The sequence below is a fragment of the Pseudonaja textilis genome, chromosome 2 (genome assembly GCF_049901715.1).
Source record: "Pseudonaja textilis isolate UNSWEBS1 chromosome 2, rPseTex1.2, whole genome shotgun sequence".
Taxonomy (NCBI): Eukaryota; Metazoa; Chordata; class Lepidosauria; order Squamata; family Elapidae; genus Pseudonaja; species Pseudonaja textilis.
This window is the reverse complement of record NC_141991.1, coordinates 185,143,222-185,158,472: the sequence shown is the minus strand read 5'-3', so window position 1 is coordinate 185,158,472 and position 15,251 is coordinate 185,143,222. Positions and strand designations below refer to the sequence as shown.

At 35.4% G+C, this 15,251-nt stretch overlaps 1 protein-coding gene across 4 annotated transcripts in view; it reads right to left on the bottom strand.

Moving 5' to 3' along the window:
- Positions 1–7,791: 7,791 nt before the first annotated feature.
- The window catches only part of ZDHHC21 (zDHHC palmitoyltransferase 21), a 28,975-nt gene continuing 21,515 nt past the window's right edge, over positions 7,792–15,251 (bottom strand). For all 4 annotated transcript variants that reach the window (XM_026718398.2, XM_087926605.1, XM_087926604.1 and 1 more), the window contains 2 exons: positions 14,787–14,830; positions 7,792–14,338 (listed from right to left, as the gene is read on the bottom strand). In XM_026718398.2, coding sequence (XP_026574183.1) covers positions 14,206–14,338; positions 14,787–14,830 — 177 coding nt within the window. In that variant the 3' untranslated portion in view covers positions 7,792–14,205. The remainder of the gene's footprint in view (positions 14,339–14,786; positions 14,831–15,251) is intronic.

Sequence of the window (15,251 nt, the reverse complement as noted above, 5' to 3'; positions counted from 1 at the left end):
TTTCTCTTCATCAAAGTAGCATTTATCTTTCCCCCTCATCATTATTTTCCTCCTTTCCTATGCAGTGGTCCCATCATTCAGCATGTGCTATGTGTCTGCATGTGCTTTTCTTCTTTGAAAAAAAAAACATTAATTCTCCAGTGACCGAGGGCATTAAATATGATTTACCTCACCATCGAAAAAGCAGAAAACACAAACTCTTCCATTTCTGTTTTTAAAAAATGTTTAAGGGTTCCAAGCCTGACTTTTATTTTTAACTATGACAAAGAAAGGTGATTTTCTGCAGTTGATCTCACCTCAGTCCACATCTCTGGAAGGTTTTGTGACTAAGATTGGCAATCTTGCATAGTGGAGGGGATTGTGACCTACACTAAGACAACTTAACAAAAATAGTCATGTTCTTGTTTCTCAGTTTTCTAAAGAAGGATTAGGCTTTGACCAGCAAAATAACATTAAACATTTTGAAAAAGCTCAGTTATCAATATTACAATGCTGATTGAGGCACACGTGAATAACCTAATCAGATCCAAAATGGGCTAGATATTGCTTTAAGGGACAGTGAGTGGATGATTGTTCTCTCTCATATCTGCCTGCATGTCTTTCTCGTCATCATCTTCTTCTATCACATTTATATTGTTCTCCAGTTCAAACATTGTGATTATGGGCAGCTTACAAAGTACAAGAACCAAACAATTCCTGCAAAAAGTGAAAAACAGTAACTGGTCAGAAATCAGGCATTCATATTTATTTTTGCTCTTCCGGATGGAAACTCCAACTATCCTGGCTCAAACACCTAAGCAAACAGCTAAAATCCTGTTTAAGGGCCATTGTAAGTCAGGAGTAGGGAACACAGGAGTGCCATTGATTCAAGGAAGGGACCCAAAGCAAAAAACAACAACAACACCACCATTTATTGGAACATCTAGGACAAATAGATAGCATTGGAGAAAGGCAGTCCCACAGATTATCTTACCTGTGCCATGCAGGGCTTTATAGATAATAATAAGCAACTTGAATTGCACTGAGAAGCCTGTAGGAAACCAATGCAGCTCACAGAGTAGAGAATTGAAATATTGTATAGACATAGCTATAACTAGCATTGCTGCTGTTTTCTGGACCAGTTGTAACTTTCAGGTGATCTTCAAGGACAGTGGAGTATGTTGCAATAATCCAACCACCATTTCCACTGAAAATAAGCCTCACCCCCCAAATAAGCCCTAACCTCATTTTTAGTCTGCTCCTAATATGAGCCCTACCCCAAAATAAACCCTAGTTATGATCATTGTCAGTTGTGGGGGGCATGAAAAGCATTGAAGGCAGTGAGGGTGCTGGGTGTCCAGTAGCAGCTGCAGCCTACACAATGCAGGTGAGTTGATTACCTGTCAATGCAGTAGGCAGAGGCACATGATCTAGATGCACTGCAAGGGACGTGGGCTTCCCATGAATGGGGGGGGGAATAAGACATCCCCAAAAAAATAAGCAACAGTGCTTATTTTGGAGCCTCCCAAAATATAAGACTTGATCTTATTTTCGGGGAAACCCAATAGGAGGCATGACAGCAAACAGGGCCTTCCAACCCAGCAACAGGTAGATTTAGCACTCAAGACAAATTTGTAAAAAATCCTCCTGAACATCAATTGTCACCTACTTTTCAAAAAGGGCTGCAAATTATACTTTGGCTGGTTGTGCACCTGCAGGTCCCTTCAGGCATTGAAGCAGTTGAGATGGCTGTGTCTCCTTCCAGGCATTGGAATCCAATGAAGGCAAGATGGCTGCTGTCCTTAAGGCATCATCTCTTGGTTTCAGAATGCTGGCTGGTTCTCTCACAAGACTTACCAGCCTGATCCTGCTCCCATTTGAGGCTTGATGCCAAAATGGACCATGCTAACCCTCCAGAACATTACAGACTGGTAGAAACAGACTGTCAATCTTATCCCCAAAACACTAAGGGAGTTGAGTGTGAAAGATTATTCATGATCATTACTACCAAGAAGGCAATCTTCTATTTCTCTGCCATGATAGACAGGATGCCAAACAGAATGTTACCAATAGAAGCAAGTTGAAAAATGTGGCGGTAATAATTAGTTGATAGTCTAAAGTTCTTTGAAACTTCTTTGAACAATAAAACCAGTTTCTAATTTACAATGCAATCCTCTGTAATCTTATTTCCATTAATTAGGTTTATCATTTTTATTTTTTAAAAATGGCCTCCAATTTCTTACGTGTTCATGAGATCTCTTTAAATATACAGCAAGTTCAAGATTTATGCAGCTCAAGGGGATTTATTGTATACTAAATATCAAGTTTGGTGACTAACCAATCTAACCAATTTTATTAAAATAAAAGATGTAAGCTTTCATAGCTGCAGCTCACATCCTCAATGCACAGCGTAGCTGGACTGATGTAGGCTTTAAATTGGTGTAAGGTGGCAAAGGATAGCAGTTTATTTATGCAGATTACATGTAAATCAAATTAAAACACTTCACAATTAGCAATTGTAATGTGTTCATACCCCACTGTGGTTGCCGAGAACCTTTTGAGAGAGCCTGAAACCTAATGTATGCAAGTTCAACAGTTTCCCAGTCAATGGTGCTGATAAAAGCTTACTTTCCCAAAATCGTCATTTTAAAGATCTACAATAGTTGTACTCAAGTTATTGTTTAGAAGGTTGAAATGTTCAGATATTACTTTTGTCTTTAATTCCTTGGGTCAAAGTTGTCCTAACATCAAACTTGTGTCCATTACTGTATTTATCTTTGCACAAAGTTTATATCTTCTACCCTACAGTACGCAAAATTCAGAGGGATATTGCTGGCAATGCCATGTCATCATTTAATGTATGTATTGGGACCCGTGATGATGCTGTTGGAATAGATGTGGTGGCAAAGTAGGTTTGTTTAAGGTCCCATTAAATAAAAGGTCCCTGTTATTTTTTGCTGCTTGTGAAAATCAGATTGGGTGTTATCTGTATGCAGATATGGGCCTCCCATACATGACCTGAGGAAATGCAGTGTCATTGTCCACGATGGGCTGCTACCACAGACAAGCATGCCTGTCCTCCTATAAGGTCTATTGTGAACAAATTTCTCATAAGTAATTTCAGAGGTAATAAACTTGGATCAAGACTTAACTTACATTTGTCTGATATAATGCAGCGACACAACAATTGGTGTATTTTGACTTCAGTGAAACAGATAGGAAATTTTACTTCTTTGTTGTATTACTGTTGGTGTGAATCCAAAGCATGCAACTAACAAATCAATAAAAATGCCCTAATGGTTTTCATGAATTCTTCTTTATAAATACCTAAAAGTTCTGTGTAGTTCTATGTAAGCAGTATTACAGTACTATGGATGTATGTCAGTCTGTAGAATGATTTTTTACAACACTTGATTCAAGAAGTTATTAAAAACAAATATTAAAAAACAACTTATGTTCATTTCAAAAACCATACATAAGATTCCTTGAGAGGGATTCCCATTAACAGACCAAGTTCTATGCAAGAACAATTTATAGATGCTAGCAGTTTAATCCCAATATATATAGAATTGGAAATTTTCCACACAATTCTAAACATATTTACTCAAGTCCATAGAAAAAATAAATTAAACATGAGCTGGAATAAATGAAACATTTTACCTTATTGGCACAGCATTCTACAATATTATGTGATTGCTACTCAAATTGAAGGGGAGTGCTTTTATTCATTATATGCCAAGTTCTATGTTTCTGAAACAGAAAGTTTCATAGGCTGTCATGCCAAAGGTATTAAATTGACATGATTCTTCTCCATGGGTATATGGCTGAATGCACAGATAATTAAAGCAAATACTTCTTTTCATTTCAAAAATCTAAAGATCAAAGGATATTAAGTAGTTGCCTCTGGGACTTTGTATTATCTCCTAACATACAACTCTACGTGTGGTTTGAACCCAAGGTCACATCCAATTACAGACCAATTTTTAGCAAAGGAGTTGTTTAGAGAAATAAAGCTGAACAAAAGAACTCAGAAAACGTATTGCTTCTATTATCATCAAAACTATTTGTTTTAAAATTTACTTTGTTGTATTTAATTCAAACCAACGTGTCGTCTATCTCTTCTCAAGCCTGTTTACTCAGCTGGATACCCACAGGGTCCAATTTTCTTCACATTGGTCCTTGAACGCTCATATAATTGACATTCATATAAGTAACTGGCTAACCTACCATGCTGTTGTAATGCATTTGCTCATATGTGGTATCAGGCAACTCCTCAAAATGTAATTTTCAGCCTCCCAATTCTGTTAACTACTGTTCATGAAAAGAAGGGTAAGATGATCATAAATGTGGTTCAGAAAGACAAATGGGAACAGTGAATATATCCAGACTTCTTTAATACCTAAAAATAGTAAAAAATAAAATACAGCAAGAGCACTTAGACTTATATACTGCTTCATAGTGCTTTATAGCCCTCTCTAAACTTTTTACAGTCAGCATATTGCACCCAACAATTTTGGATCCTCATTTTACTGACTTCGGAAGGATGGAAGGCTGAGTCAATCTCGAACCTGGTGGGATTTGAACTGCCAAACTGCAGGCAGCTGGCAGGCAGGCAGAAGTAGCTTGAAGTACTTGCACTCTAACCACTGCGCCAGCAAGGCTTACCAAGGCTCAAAATATGTCCATTAATACTGATAAAGATATTTTGACTTAATCTTTTCCATATAGGAAGCACTTTTCATTACTGAATGTGATGTACACATTTCTTATGCAAACTTGTGCTATTAGCCATCACGCTTGATAATAATATATCATATATAGTAACAAATATATATGAGCTTTGTTGGATCACAGCAAAGACTCTTCTATTTTAGTATTTGTTCCCAAAACTGGTTAGTCATATATTATTGAGGAAAAACCCCTATATTAATCATCTGTGAAATATGTATCACCTCCAGTAAAATTATAACAATAATGAAAAACAGAAATGACAAAATACATTGTTCTAATGATTTATTTCATGATAACTACAATTATGTTTAGAGGGTTTCTTAATTTAAAAACCAATGTGAAACATGTTTACTACAGATGGAATTCTGTAAGGAATTTAGGATTTGAATTCAAATATTAGAAAACTGTTCAAATGTACACATTTTGTAAGCAGCATTATACCTCTTAAAGCGAATACAAGTGCACAATAGTTTATTTATAAATAAGATTTTCAAAAAATACAGTACAGAACATTTTTAACAGAAGTAAATTAAATCATCCACTTTTTAAAAAAATAATAATAAATGTAACCCAAATATAATCACCAGTATAAGTACAAAAATAAGATCTACAAAGTAAACACATTTTTTGTTCAGGATATTACTGTACAATAATAATAGTAACCTTATAATCTGATCTTATCCACAAATTCCTTTCCCCAATCAAATCTTCACCCAATAGTCCAACAGTTAAATAAAAGCAGCAATGAACGCTGATTGTAAACAGTTTTGATGATTTTAGAAATAGTCTAGATACAACAGGTGTGAATCAAATAGTAGAGGAGTTAGATGTGGAGCAAAAAAAAAAAAATTCCATTACAAAACTTTATCTAGGTGTCATCACAGAATAATAGTTATCATAGCATTCAGGCTACAAATTGTTCAGAAGGACCATTATGCTTTTTTAGAATAGCAAATAAAAAAGATACTTCAAATAATGGTGTAATTATTAAATGGAAATCCATGGGATTGTTTAAAAATAAATACCAGGGAGCTAGACCCGAGTTATGATTAGAAGGATATCCTTACCTCAGTATTTTTAGGTGATTTTCTACCGTTATCTGTAAAACTACTCTATTTCATGTTTTAGGAAACTGTTCTTTAAAAAAAAAACAGCCCATGCATTTATTAGTGAATGACTATTCACTAATAAATGAATGACTATTAAGTGAACGAATGAATGACTGTTAAGTAAATGACTATTATAAAAAGCGATTTATTTTGTAGATTACAATCGACTTGCAGAGATCATACAGGAAAATGTGTCTTCTGAAATGTATCTAGATCTAAAAGCTCCTAGAACTCAAGGGACAGATATCACAAATTGCTGTTGTGGTTCGTTGGCAGCAGGTGCGGATGGCTGAGGTCTCTGAGAGCGAGGACTCGGATGAGGGGCCTGCATGTGATGCAGGGATGGGGCCAGGACAATTGGAGAGTGGGGTACTGCCTTCGGAGTTTGTGGAGTCTGGCAACAGTGATGCAGAGGACCCCGAGGAGCCTGTGCATGCAGGGCTGCTCGAAGGAAAGAGCAGCTGCAGAAGCACGGGTGACTTGGGAGTAAGGTGATGGCCTCTCCCATAAGGGATAAAAGCCAGCCCTCGGGGGTTGGGTTCTTTGCAGGAAGTAAATAAGTTATTTCAACTCCAAGTTCTTGTGGAAGTCCTGTCTATTCTGGTTTGTTTTCGGAGACTTTTGGTTTTGGATATTTCCCTGCAATTAATCTTGTGTTCTTGGCAGCCTTTCACAACCCTGAAAGGGCTTGCTCTTATCTGGGACAATTAGTTTTAATGACTCTTTGCTGTGAATGAACAGAATTCACAGAGACGCATTAAAAAGGTTTGCTTTTATAAATACACTTTGTGTTTACTTGATTTGCACGAGGCTTGGGTCGGAACAGATTGTCATAGTCATTTAATAGTGAAAAGTTGCTACTGTACATACTTCCATGGATGCAGCATATGCCAGTTGAAAGTTCTGGTGGTGATGGTTTTTTATTTTTATGTTTTAATATATAATTATTCTTACCAGATTTTAAAAAGACATTTGAAAATAATCATTTGTCATCTTAATTGTTGCCACCCACATTTTCTTTAAACTATGACATTTCTGGAAATTCCTAAACGTTTAATTTTGTCAGGCTGAAGGACACTATTTTTGCTTTACCGTTACAAGTGGTCAGGAACAAAGGCAAAAGTCAGAAGTACAACGCAAATAAAGCATCCTGTTTAGAGCCCTTACTTTTCACTTCTAATTATTGTGAGAAATAGGTGCACAATTGCATCACCTTTTCACTCCCAATATCATTACCCCCCCACCCCCCGGTAGGTTTAGGCAACAGGAATTGAGGCAAGTTTCTAGTAGTAGAAAATTGGCCTTATACAAGTGAGGGTTTTTAAAAGTCTCCCATGGAATTCATTAATGTTCCATAAAATACAGTTTGAAAAACTCTGCTCCAGAGCTCCTGGATGGAAGCTGTTTAAATGGGCTAGCAACATAATGATAAAGATTTTCTGGCGGCACCGTATGCAACATCAAATTGCACGTTCATTAAATATGTCATCATTAGATGGTCAATATTAGTTCCCCATCAAATTGATAATTTGGCTTTTGAACAGCCCAAACCAGATTGAAGACATTATTAAGGAAAGGAGCTCCAAGTTGTTTACTAATGGAATTCAAATCCTATCAGCATAATTGATGGTAACTATAAAGACTTTGTAAAGTTATATTACCCCTATGCAGAGGTGGGACGCGATCAGGATATCCTAGATATTAGAACATCACTAAGTTGACCTTTGATAGCCACAGCATCAAGTCACTCAGAAGTTCTAAATGTATTCCTGTAATGAACCAGACATGCAAGAATTGCACTGTAAACTCAGGTGATACAAAACAAAAATCCTGTTTGTACAATTATCCTTATACGAAGCTCCAGAGTTGATAAAAATAAATGGTTAATTGTTTTGATCAAAGTCAATTTGCAAAATTCTTAATCTTAGTAGGAAGGTATCTATTAAATGGTGGGAACAAATTTGAAAATATGTCCATAAACAAGTAGCTTTTATTTATAAGGATCACATTTGGCACAAAGCATTAAACCTTCAAGGTTAGAATAGGATTCTTTTATTTACAAATAGGTCCCACAATTTAAGAAAAACAACAGCCGCATAACAACAGTGTGAATTTTAGGTCCAAACTTCTTGCCATTTCAGTCAAAGCCATTTTTTCCTATGTTTTACTTTAATAATATTGTAGCTCAACAGATACTTTTTGTCAATGAAATCTCAGGGGGAAAAAAATCAGAGGATGGATTGCAATGGAATGACTTATCCCAAGAAGCTTTGCAGATGGCACAGTATGGAGGCTTCACATACATCCAATTCCAAAGCACAATGGAATTCAGGCAGAAGCGGCTGTAGGCTAACTGAGCAAGTCACCCGTGCTACACAGATGGCTGTCAGAATGCACAGAAAGTTCAGCTAGGGTGGGCTGTGGGCCCCATTAAGGACTGAAATGGTTGGAGCCATATACCTGGGATTGGTGAAGGACAATGGTATGCTAGTCCTTAAAACCTCCATCAGTCAATAAAACCCAACCTATTACTCTGATCACTGGGAACTTTGCCATCAGCCTATTAATTTGCCTTCATAATTATTCAGTTGTTATTAAAAAAAAACCAAGCATTCTTTTATTGTGGATTATTCACTGACCTCTTGGTAATATACTCCACTTAGCATATAAGAGGCAGAATTACAATTCACCTTTCTAAAGGGCAACAGTGAATGAAGATTGCAATTTTTAACAACAGTTCTGGACAATGGAGATTCTAACATACTGTATATACAGTAGATATTGATAGCTATATCAATATAAGAACACTGGTGAAGAACTTTTTATGAAGAGATGAATTGCAGTTACAAGGTCCTTAGAAAACAAAACCATTGCTAATTATTCTAAACTATTTTGATGGGATCCTAAATAAAGATGCTAAAATATATAACTAACAAATAATGCGGTCTAAAATATCTGTAAATAATTTAGATGCAAAATACATATCCAAATGTATCGTTTGCATCATATAATACTTATCATTTTGTGAACAATATGTACTCTGAACACTTGTTTAAATCCATGCACCAAAATCAAGAGATTATGAACAAATATAACAGATGCAAAATAAGAAAGAAAATTAAGCAGCTTCTACTCATATTAAAACATATTTAGTCCCAACTAATCTCTCAATTTATTATCCTAACATTATCTTTTATATACACAGGAAAACATTTTCCTAAATCTGGGTTTTAATGTTTATGAAAATCCACAGGACTATCGATATTAAAAAAGGCAATATTCTTGACACTCTCTTTAAACCAAAATATTATATACATTATATGACAGTCAATATTTCAAAGAATATGGAGAATGTTTAGAATGAAAACATTTTACCGAACTTTTTATCCATAACAGGCACAAAAATCTATTTCCCTGACACATCTTGGTTTGTGGATTGTTTTTTTTGCAGACAGGAACATAATTATTTTTTATGATCCATTTTAATATGAGCATTGACCAGTCAAGCAGATCAAGAGAAGTACAGAATCTGATTGTATTATCTTTTCTTTTCCTTCATGGAAAGAATTTGGGGTATAATCTTGCTGCATCTCTCACGCAACATGATCTAATGACTCTTTTCTCCTACAAATTCATTATCTGTGTATAAAAAATAAAGCATACAACTACCTACTTTTCTTAATGGTAATGAAATTGCACAAATCAACCAAGAGAGGGCACTTCAGGAACAAAATAAGGGTAGATATCTCAAGTACTATACAAACAATATGGGACAAAGGTTTATGTAAGTATATTCTAGATAGCATTAATTTTAGATTTTGGAAAAGACATATTCATAACACTTTTTGCCACATTTAAAACAGCAATACAGTATGGAATGTATGAGAGAGTACTAATAGTCTGTTTACTATAAGCTTAGCTTTCAATGCTTTCTCTATTCTCAACTTTAATTTTGAGATAAATTTTACCAATAAACATTCTCCAGAGACTAGCTTTTCTGATTTAAAATTTATTGGTGTTGCAGAAAGAGTTCATAAAAGAATGCATTCAAGAGTCAGTAAACCAAAAACCTGTAAATGGATCCAGATATCTGAGTGACTTTTAAGACATCTGGGGGACAACGCAGTCATCTTATTTTGGAATAAATTTGAAAGGATCTATCTGTAAATTATCTAATGTGCCAAAGTTCTTAAGGTGGAATTACCAAGGGCTACTGCAAAGTTTATGCAAAACATACAGTGATATTTATTTATTTCCCAATTATTTTCATAAATAATTCAAGGAACATACCTAATATTCCTTCCTCGTCCTACTGTATTCTCCCTGTAACAACCCATGAGATGAGAGAGATTGGCCCAAGTTCACCCAGGCAGCTTTTGTGCCTAAGGCAGGACTAGAACTCACAATCTCCTGACAAAACTGGTTGTCTAGACCAAACTAGCTGTAATAGTTTCATCAAAATAATTATACCAGTAATGTAATAAAAATTGCCAACACGCACAGTATTTATAAGAAGAGATGGGTGTCAGATTAATGGTCAAATTCATGTTCCATCTGTGAATTATTTAGTAATAAACATATTTCACAGCTATTATAGTTAATAACATCCTCACTATGTCTCACTACATAATATATGACTCCTATCTGACAGGGTGAAACAAGATGCTTGGTTCCAAGGAAGTTTCTATATTAGAGATTGAAACTTGCACAGAATACATTGACAATACTTTGGTTAGGCTTAGGTCATGCTGGTAATGACCGGTACTGTACTCTCCATAAGCAGGAAATACTGCATGTGGCATAGGTACACTACAGCTAATAAGATAGTCTATACCAGGGGTCTTCAAACTTGACAGGTTTAAGACTTGTGGACTTCAACTTCCAGAATTCCTCCTCCAGTATTGTTAGCTCAGGAATTCTGGGAGTTGAATTCCACAAATCTTAAACTTGCCAAGTTTGAAGACCCTTGGTCTTTACCTTCTCTTACTAAAAAGTGATAGGTGAAAGAATAGCTAAGCGAAGCTAAGATGGACCACAAAGGTTCTTACCTATTGGGCCCATCAGGGAACAATCTTGACAAATAGAAGATGAAGAGCGTAATGCAGAGCATTAAAGAAATAAAGGCCCAAATGAATGGAGTAACAAGTGAAATGTAAGAAAGAAAAATAAATATGTTGTCTGTCTGTGAAACACTGAAGAGGTAATAGATGGGAATGTCGGAGGTTTATAATTGTTGAGTTAAATAATATGTTAAATAAAAATAAAAATAAAGATGTAGTTCCAATAATGAATGGACCAAAATATATGTCAGAAAATAGGAACTGGTATTATTTGATTGTTTATGGGTGCATACAAAAGTATGAATCTGTAAACTGGTGATAGTTGCCCATTTATGCTCCAATGTATGTAAATGGTGGAAGAAGCAGGAAGGAGATTTATGAAAAATGTGAAATCTAATGAATGAATGAATGCAATCCAGGAAAAAACATTGGTCTACTAGGTCATTTGAATGAAGTAGAAGAAAATATAGAAAAGAGCTGGACTATTTAGACACCCAGCACGAATGAGAATGGTGAATATCTGGTAAGTATCTGCTTAGAAAAAGTTGTATTTTTTTCATTTGTTCATATGGCAAACACATAAATTTAAAAGCCTGATTGACTTGATCGTTTATGATGAAAGTTTGAAGGGGATAGAGGCATGGTAAGAGAGGCTCTGAGTATGGAACAAACCATTTTGGGAGCTGTCAAGAATGGATCTTCAGAAGAAAATGCCCATGACAGAAAAGAAAAATGAAAGAAATAAAAGTTAGCCAATTTCCAAAAGATGACGTAGTTATCTTTTATGAAAAAGTGTTAGAAGACAGGATAATCTCCAATCAGAATGAATGGAAAGTAGACATAAGGAAAGAGGATATAGAAGCTCTTCGAAACAAGTGAACAGCATGTTTTATTAACAGATGCATGTATAATCAGTGTAAACATCTGTCAGAAATGATTTAGCGCAATTTGTTGTTTTTGTATATCAACTGAAGTAAAATCTGTCATCGGTATTTTTTCTGTGTGCCCTTACTCCTAAAATGATACTGATGCTCTAAAACACAACTGTATACCAGTCCAGATCTGTAGGGAAAAGGTGATTTGAAGCATACCTGCACGCACTCCCTAGCAACTCAAAAGAAGTTGCATCTGTTCCTGGGGCTGCCTCACTAGCCAGTATGTATCTGCCCCCCCAAATACAGGTAGTCCTTGACTTACAATAATTCATTTAGCGACAGTTCGTAGTTACAATAGTACTGAAAAAAGTGACACGATCCTTTTTCACACCTATGACTGTTGCAGCCTCCCCATGCTCATTTATTTCACATTTGAATGCTTGGCAACTGGTTCATATTTATGACTGTTGCCAGGGTCCAGCGTCAAGTGATTCCCTTTTGCAACCTTCTGACAAGCCAAGTCAATGGGGAAGCTAGATTCACTTAACAACCGCATTGCTAACTTAATAGCTGCGGTGATTCACTTAACAAATGTGCCAAGAAAAGTCGGAAAATGGGGCAAAAGTCCCTTAGCAAATTTCTCACTTAGCAACATAAATTTTGAGCTCAATTGTGGCCGTAAGTTGAGGACTACCTGTAAGGCCATGGGCCTTACAGTTAGATATGGTTGTCTTGCAGCTCTTTTAAGCATGAAGGATCAAAAGTACAGTACAGATGCAAAGGCCGAAGTTATCTTTCACTTCTTGACTTATTTGGCAAACATAAGTGGAGAAAGGATAGGATAAGGCCAAGTGAACGAAAAAATGCATTCTCAACAATGCACATAGGTACAGCATGCCTGTTGTAAGCCTATTTGAGCCAACGTGTCCTCCCAGTTAGGTCTATTTATTTATTAGAAGAATATCCTGTCCTTTATCCAGAAATTCAATGCCACTTCCATAAATAACCCCATACTTCTTAACTGCATAAATTGATGGTTTTTAGAGTTTTCAAAACTAGATCACTGATTTTGTTTCTATATAAGCCTCGGATCACCAAGCATTCCTTTTAAAAGAATGATCTTCCTAAAATTTTACTACTTAAAAATAGCCAAAAGTCTGATTTATCTACAACTCAAATTACCATTTTTTACCAATCATAATGTCGCTTTACAGGCATGCCTGCTTCCCTTCATATCATCTATTTAGAATGTAATATAGAGTAGATAATGCTAAATGTAACATCCATATTTAGTATATAAATACTATTGTTAAAATATCTCCAACATATATTACCTGATCTATGAACACATGAAATTTAAAATTTTAAATACTTCTAGTGGTGACAGTACAAAACAAGAAACATAGTACATAGAAACAACACAGTATTGTATATGTTTTCAGTAGATATGATATTGTAAATGTTGATATATTTTGTAGGCACAATCGCACCAAAATTAGGCACTTAGTAGAATCCTATGCATATCTTTTCAAAACAAATCACCTATAGGTAAGTGTGTAGCACTGCAGCTTAAACCCAGAAAAACGGATCTGCCAGTATTCCATTTGTCACACAGCAGCTTGTCTGTTCTTTTGGGAGTGAATGAAAATAATGCTAAATGTATCACTAATATAAGTAGGATTTAAAAGGTGCTTAACTTTGGCTGGATCATGGCATAAGCTTTGTTTTTTGAACTCTGTATATACTTCTAAGACACATCTAGCACTTAAGGCTAATTATTGCAGGTACAAAGAAGAGAAAATTGCACATTTTATAACTTATTTTTCTTTCAAAACACCAATGGATTTTATGTCTTGTTTTTACATAACAATTTTTTTAAAACATGAGGAACAAACATCATTCTTCCTTTCAAAAATCCACTGTTAAAATGCCAGTCTTCTCTAGAGATAAGCTGCATTTTAATATCATGCATCATAAATAAAAAGGCATTGGAAGCATTAAAACTGATGAATAGGAAAACAGAGATTTTCTTATAATCCAGCTAGTATGACTGATTAAAAAAAAAAAAGAATAAGAAATTCAAACCCGTCAAGATCCTTCCAAACCTGTTGATCTGTGTAAATGACAGCATTTCTAGCAAAATCAATTATCCAGTATCAAAAGAAAAGTAATATTTGTACATCAATCATTGTTTTTATTATGAACCTGCAGTGATTTCTCTGCAATGCTAATCTGAATGTAAGTACACTTTAAACATAAATAGAGAAGTGTGCCTTAATCCCTAAGCAGAATAAAGATCTTCATTATTAAAATAAAGCCTGGGGCACGTTGTGACGTCTAAGATTGGTGGGTAGATTTTAATTGACTTTAGGAGCGCCATAGTTCTATTATCACAAAACCTGCAACACACAGCCAGCATGGAGAACCCATCTGTGCCTACCATCCATCTGTTTAGACGTGATTGGCAAAGTGGTAGGGAATGCGCAGTGGTCGCCTTTGCCTGAAAGGAATAAACCACAGGATCTTCCAGCGAGTGCCAAAAACTTCTGAGAAGGTCTGCTGCCATGGCTTTCGAGGTCTCGATCTACAGACGACAGCATTATTAGTGAAAGACAGCACTCCCATGGTGCACTTCAGTCAACTAGAACAATACAGGTTGGCTGGGGATCCATTACTTGACTCTGATGAATTACATTTGAGCCGCCATTAAGCAAAGCTTTTCTTTCAGTTCAGCAGCAGCTGAGACTTTAAGAAACCCAAACTGCATTTGCACTTACAGAACTAAGATGTTCCTCCTAATCAACACTGTTTGCCAACAAAAGAGAGCAAAACAAAACAAATCCCCTTTTTTGGACCATGCTTTGAAAGCATTGTTTTGATCATATCAGACAGAACTTTTTTAAAATTATAGCACTGTGTGAATCATTGTGGAAAAGGTAAGCTAAGCTTTCATTAATGCCCGAAGTGTTTCTCACACATGCACTTTATTGCCAAGCTCTATAAAGACTGTAAAAAAACAAAATGATACTCACATTTCTTCACAACAGTTGGCCAGTTTTTCTATACTTGTAATGTCCTATTTTAAGAAAAAAGAAACCATCTTAAATATTTCTTCCTATCATGAAAATACAAAAATCAAAAATCAAAAATATATACAAGTAGCACGTATGTAGAATGCTTACAAAAACAAAACAATTTTTTTTGATATATCTCTGAGAATGAGGTATTCTATTTCTCTATGTGTATATAAGTACATTCAGACAAAAAATATATAAATAACAAACTTTCTAGAGTTTCACTGTAATGTTATTACCCAAGAAAAATACCAATGCTTTCTGTTTCAGTGTTTCTTACTTGGTCAGATGATGAAATGCAGTGTTTCAAATGTCTGAATATAAGGGATCTTTAGAGCTGTAGCCAAAACAATTTCTTTCATTTGTTATACTTGATCAAACTAGTGTGCCGCTTACTAAATATTATATTAAGAATAGTGAGCT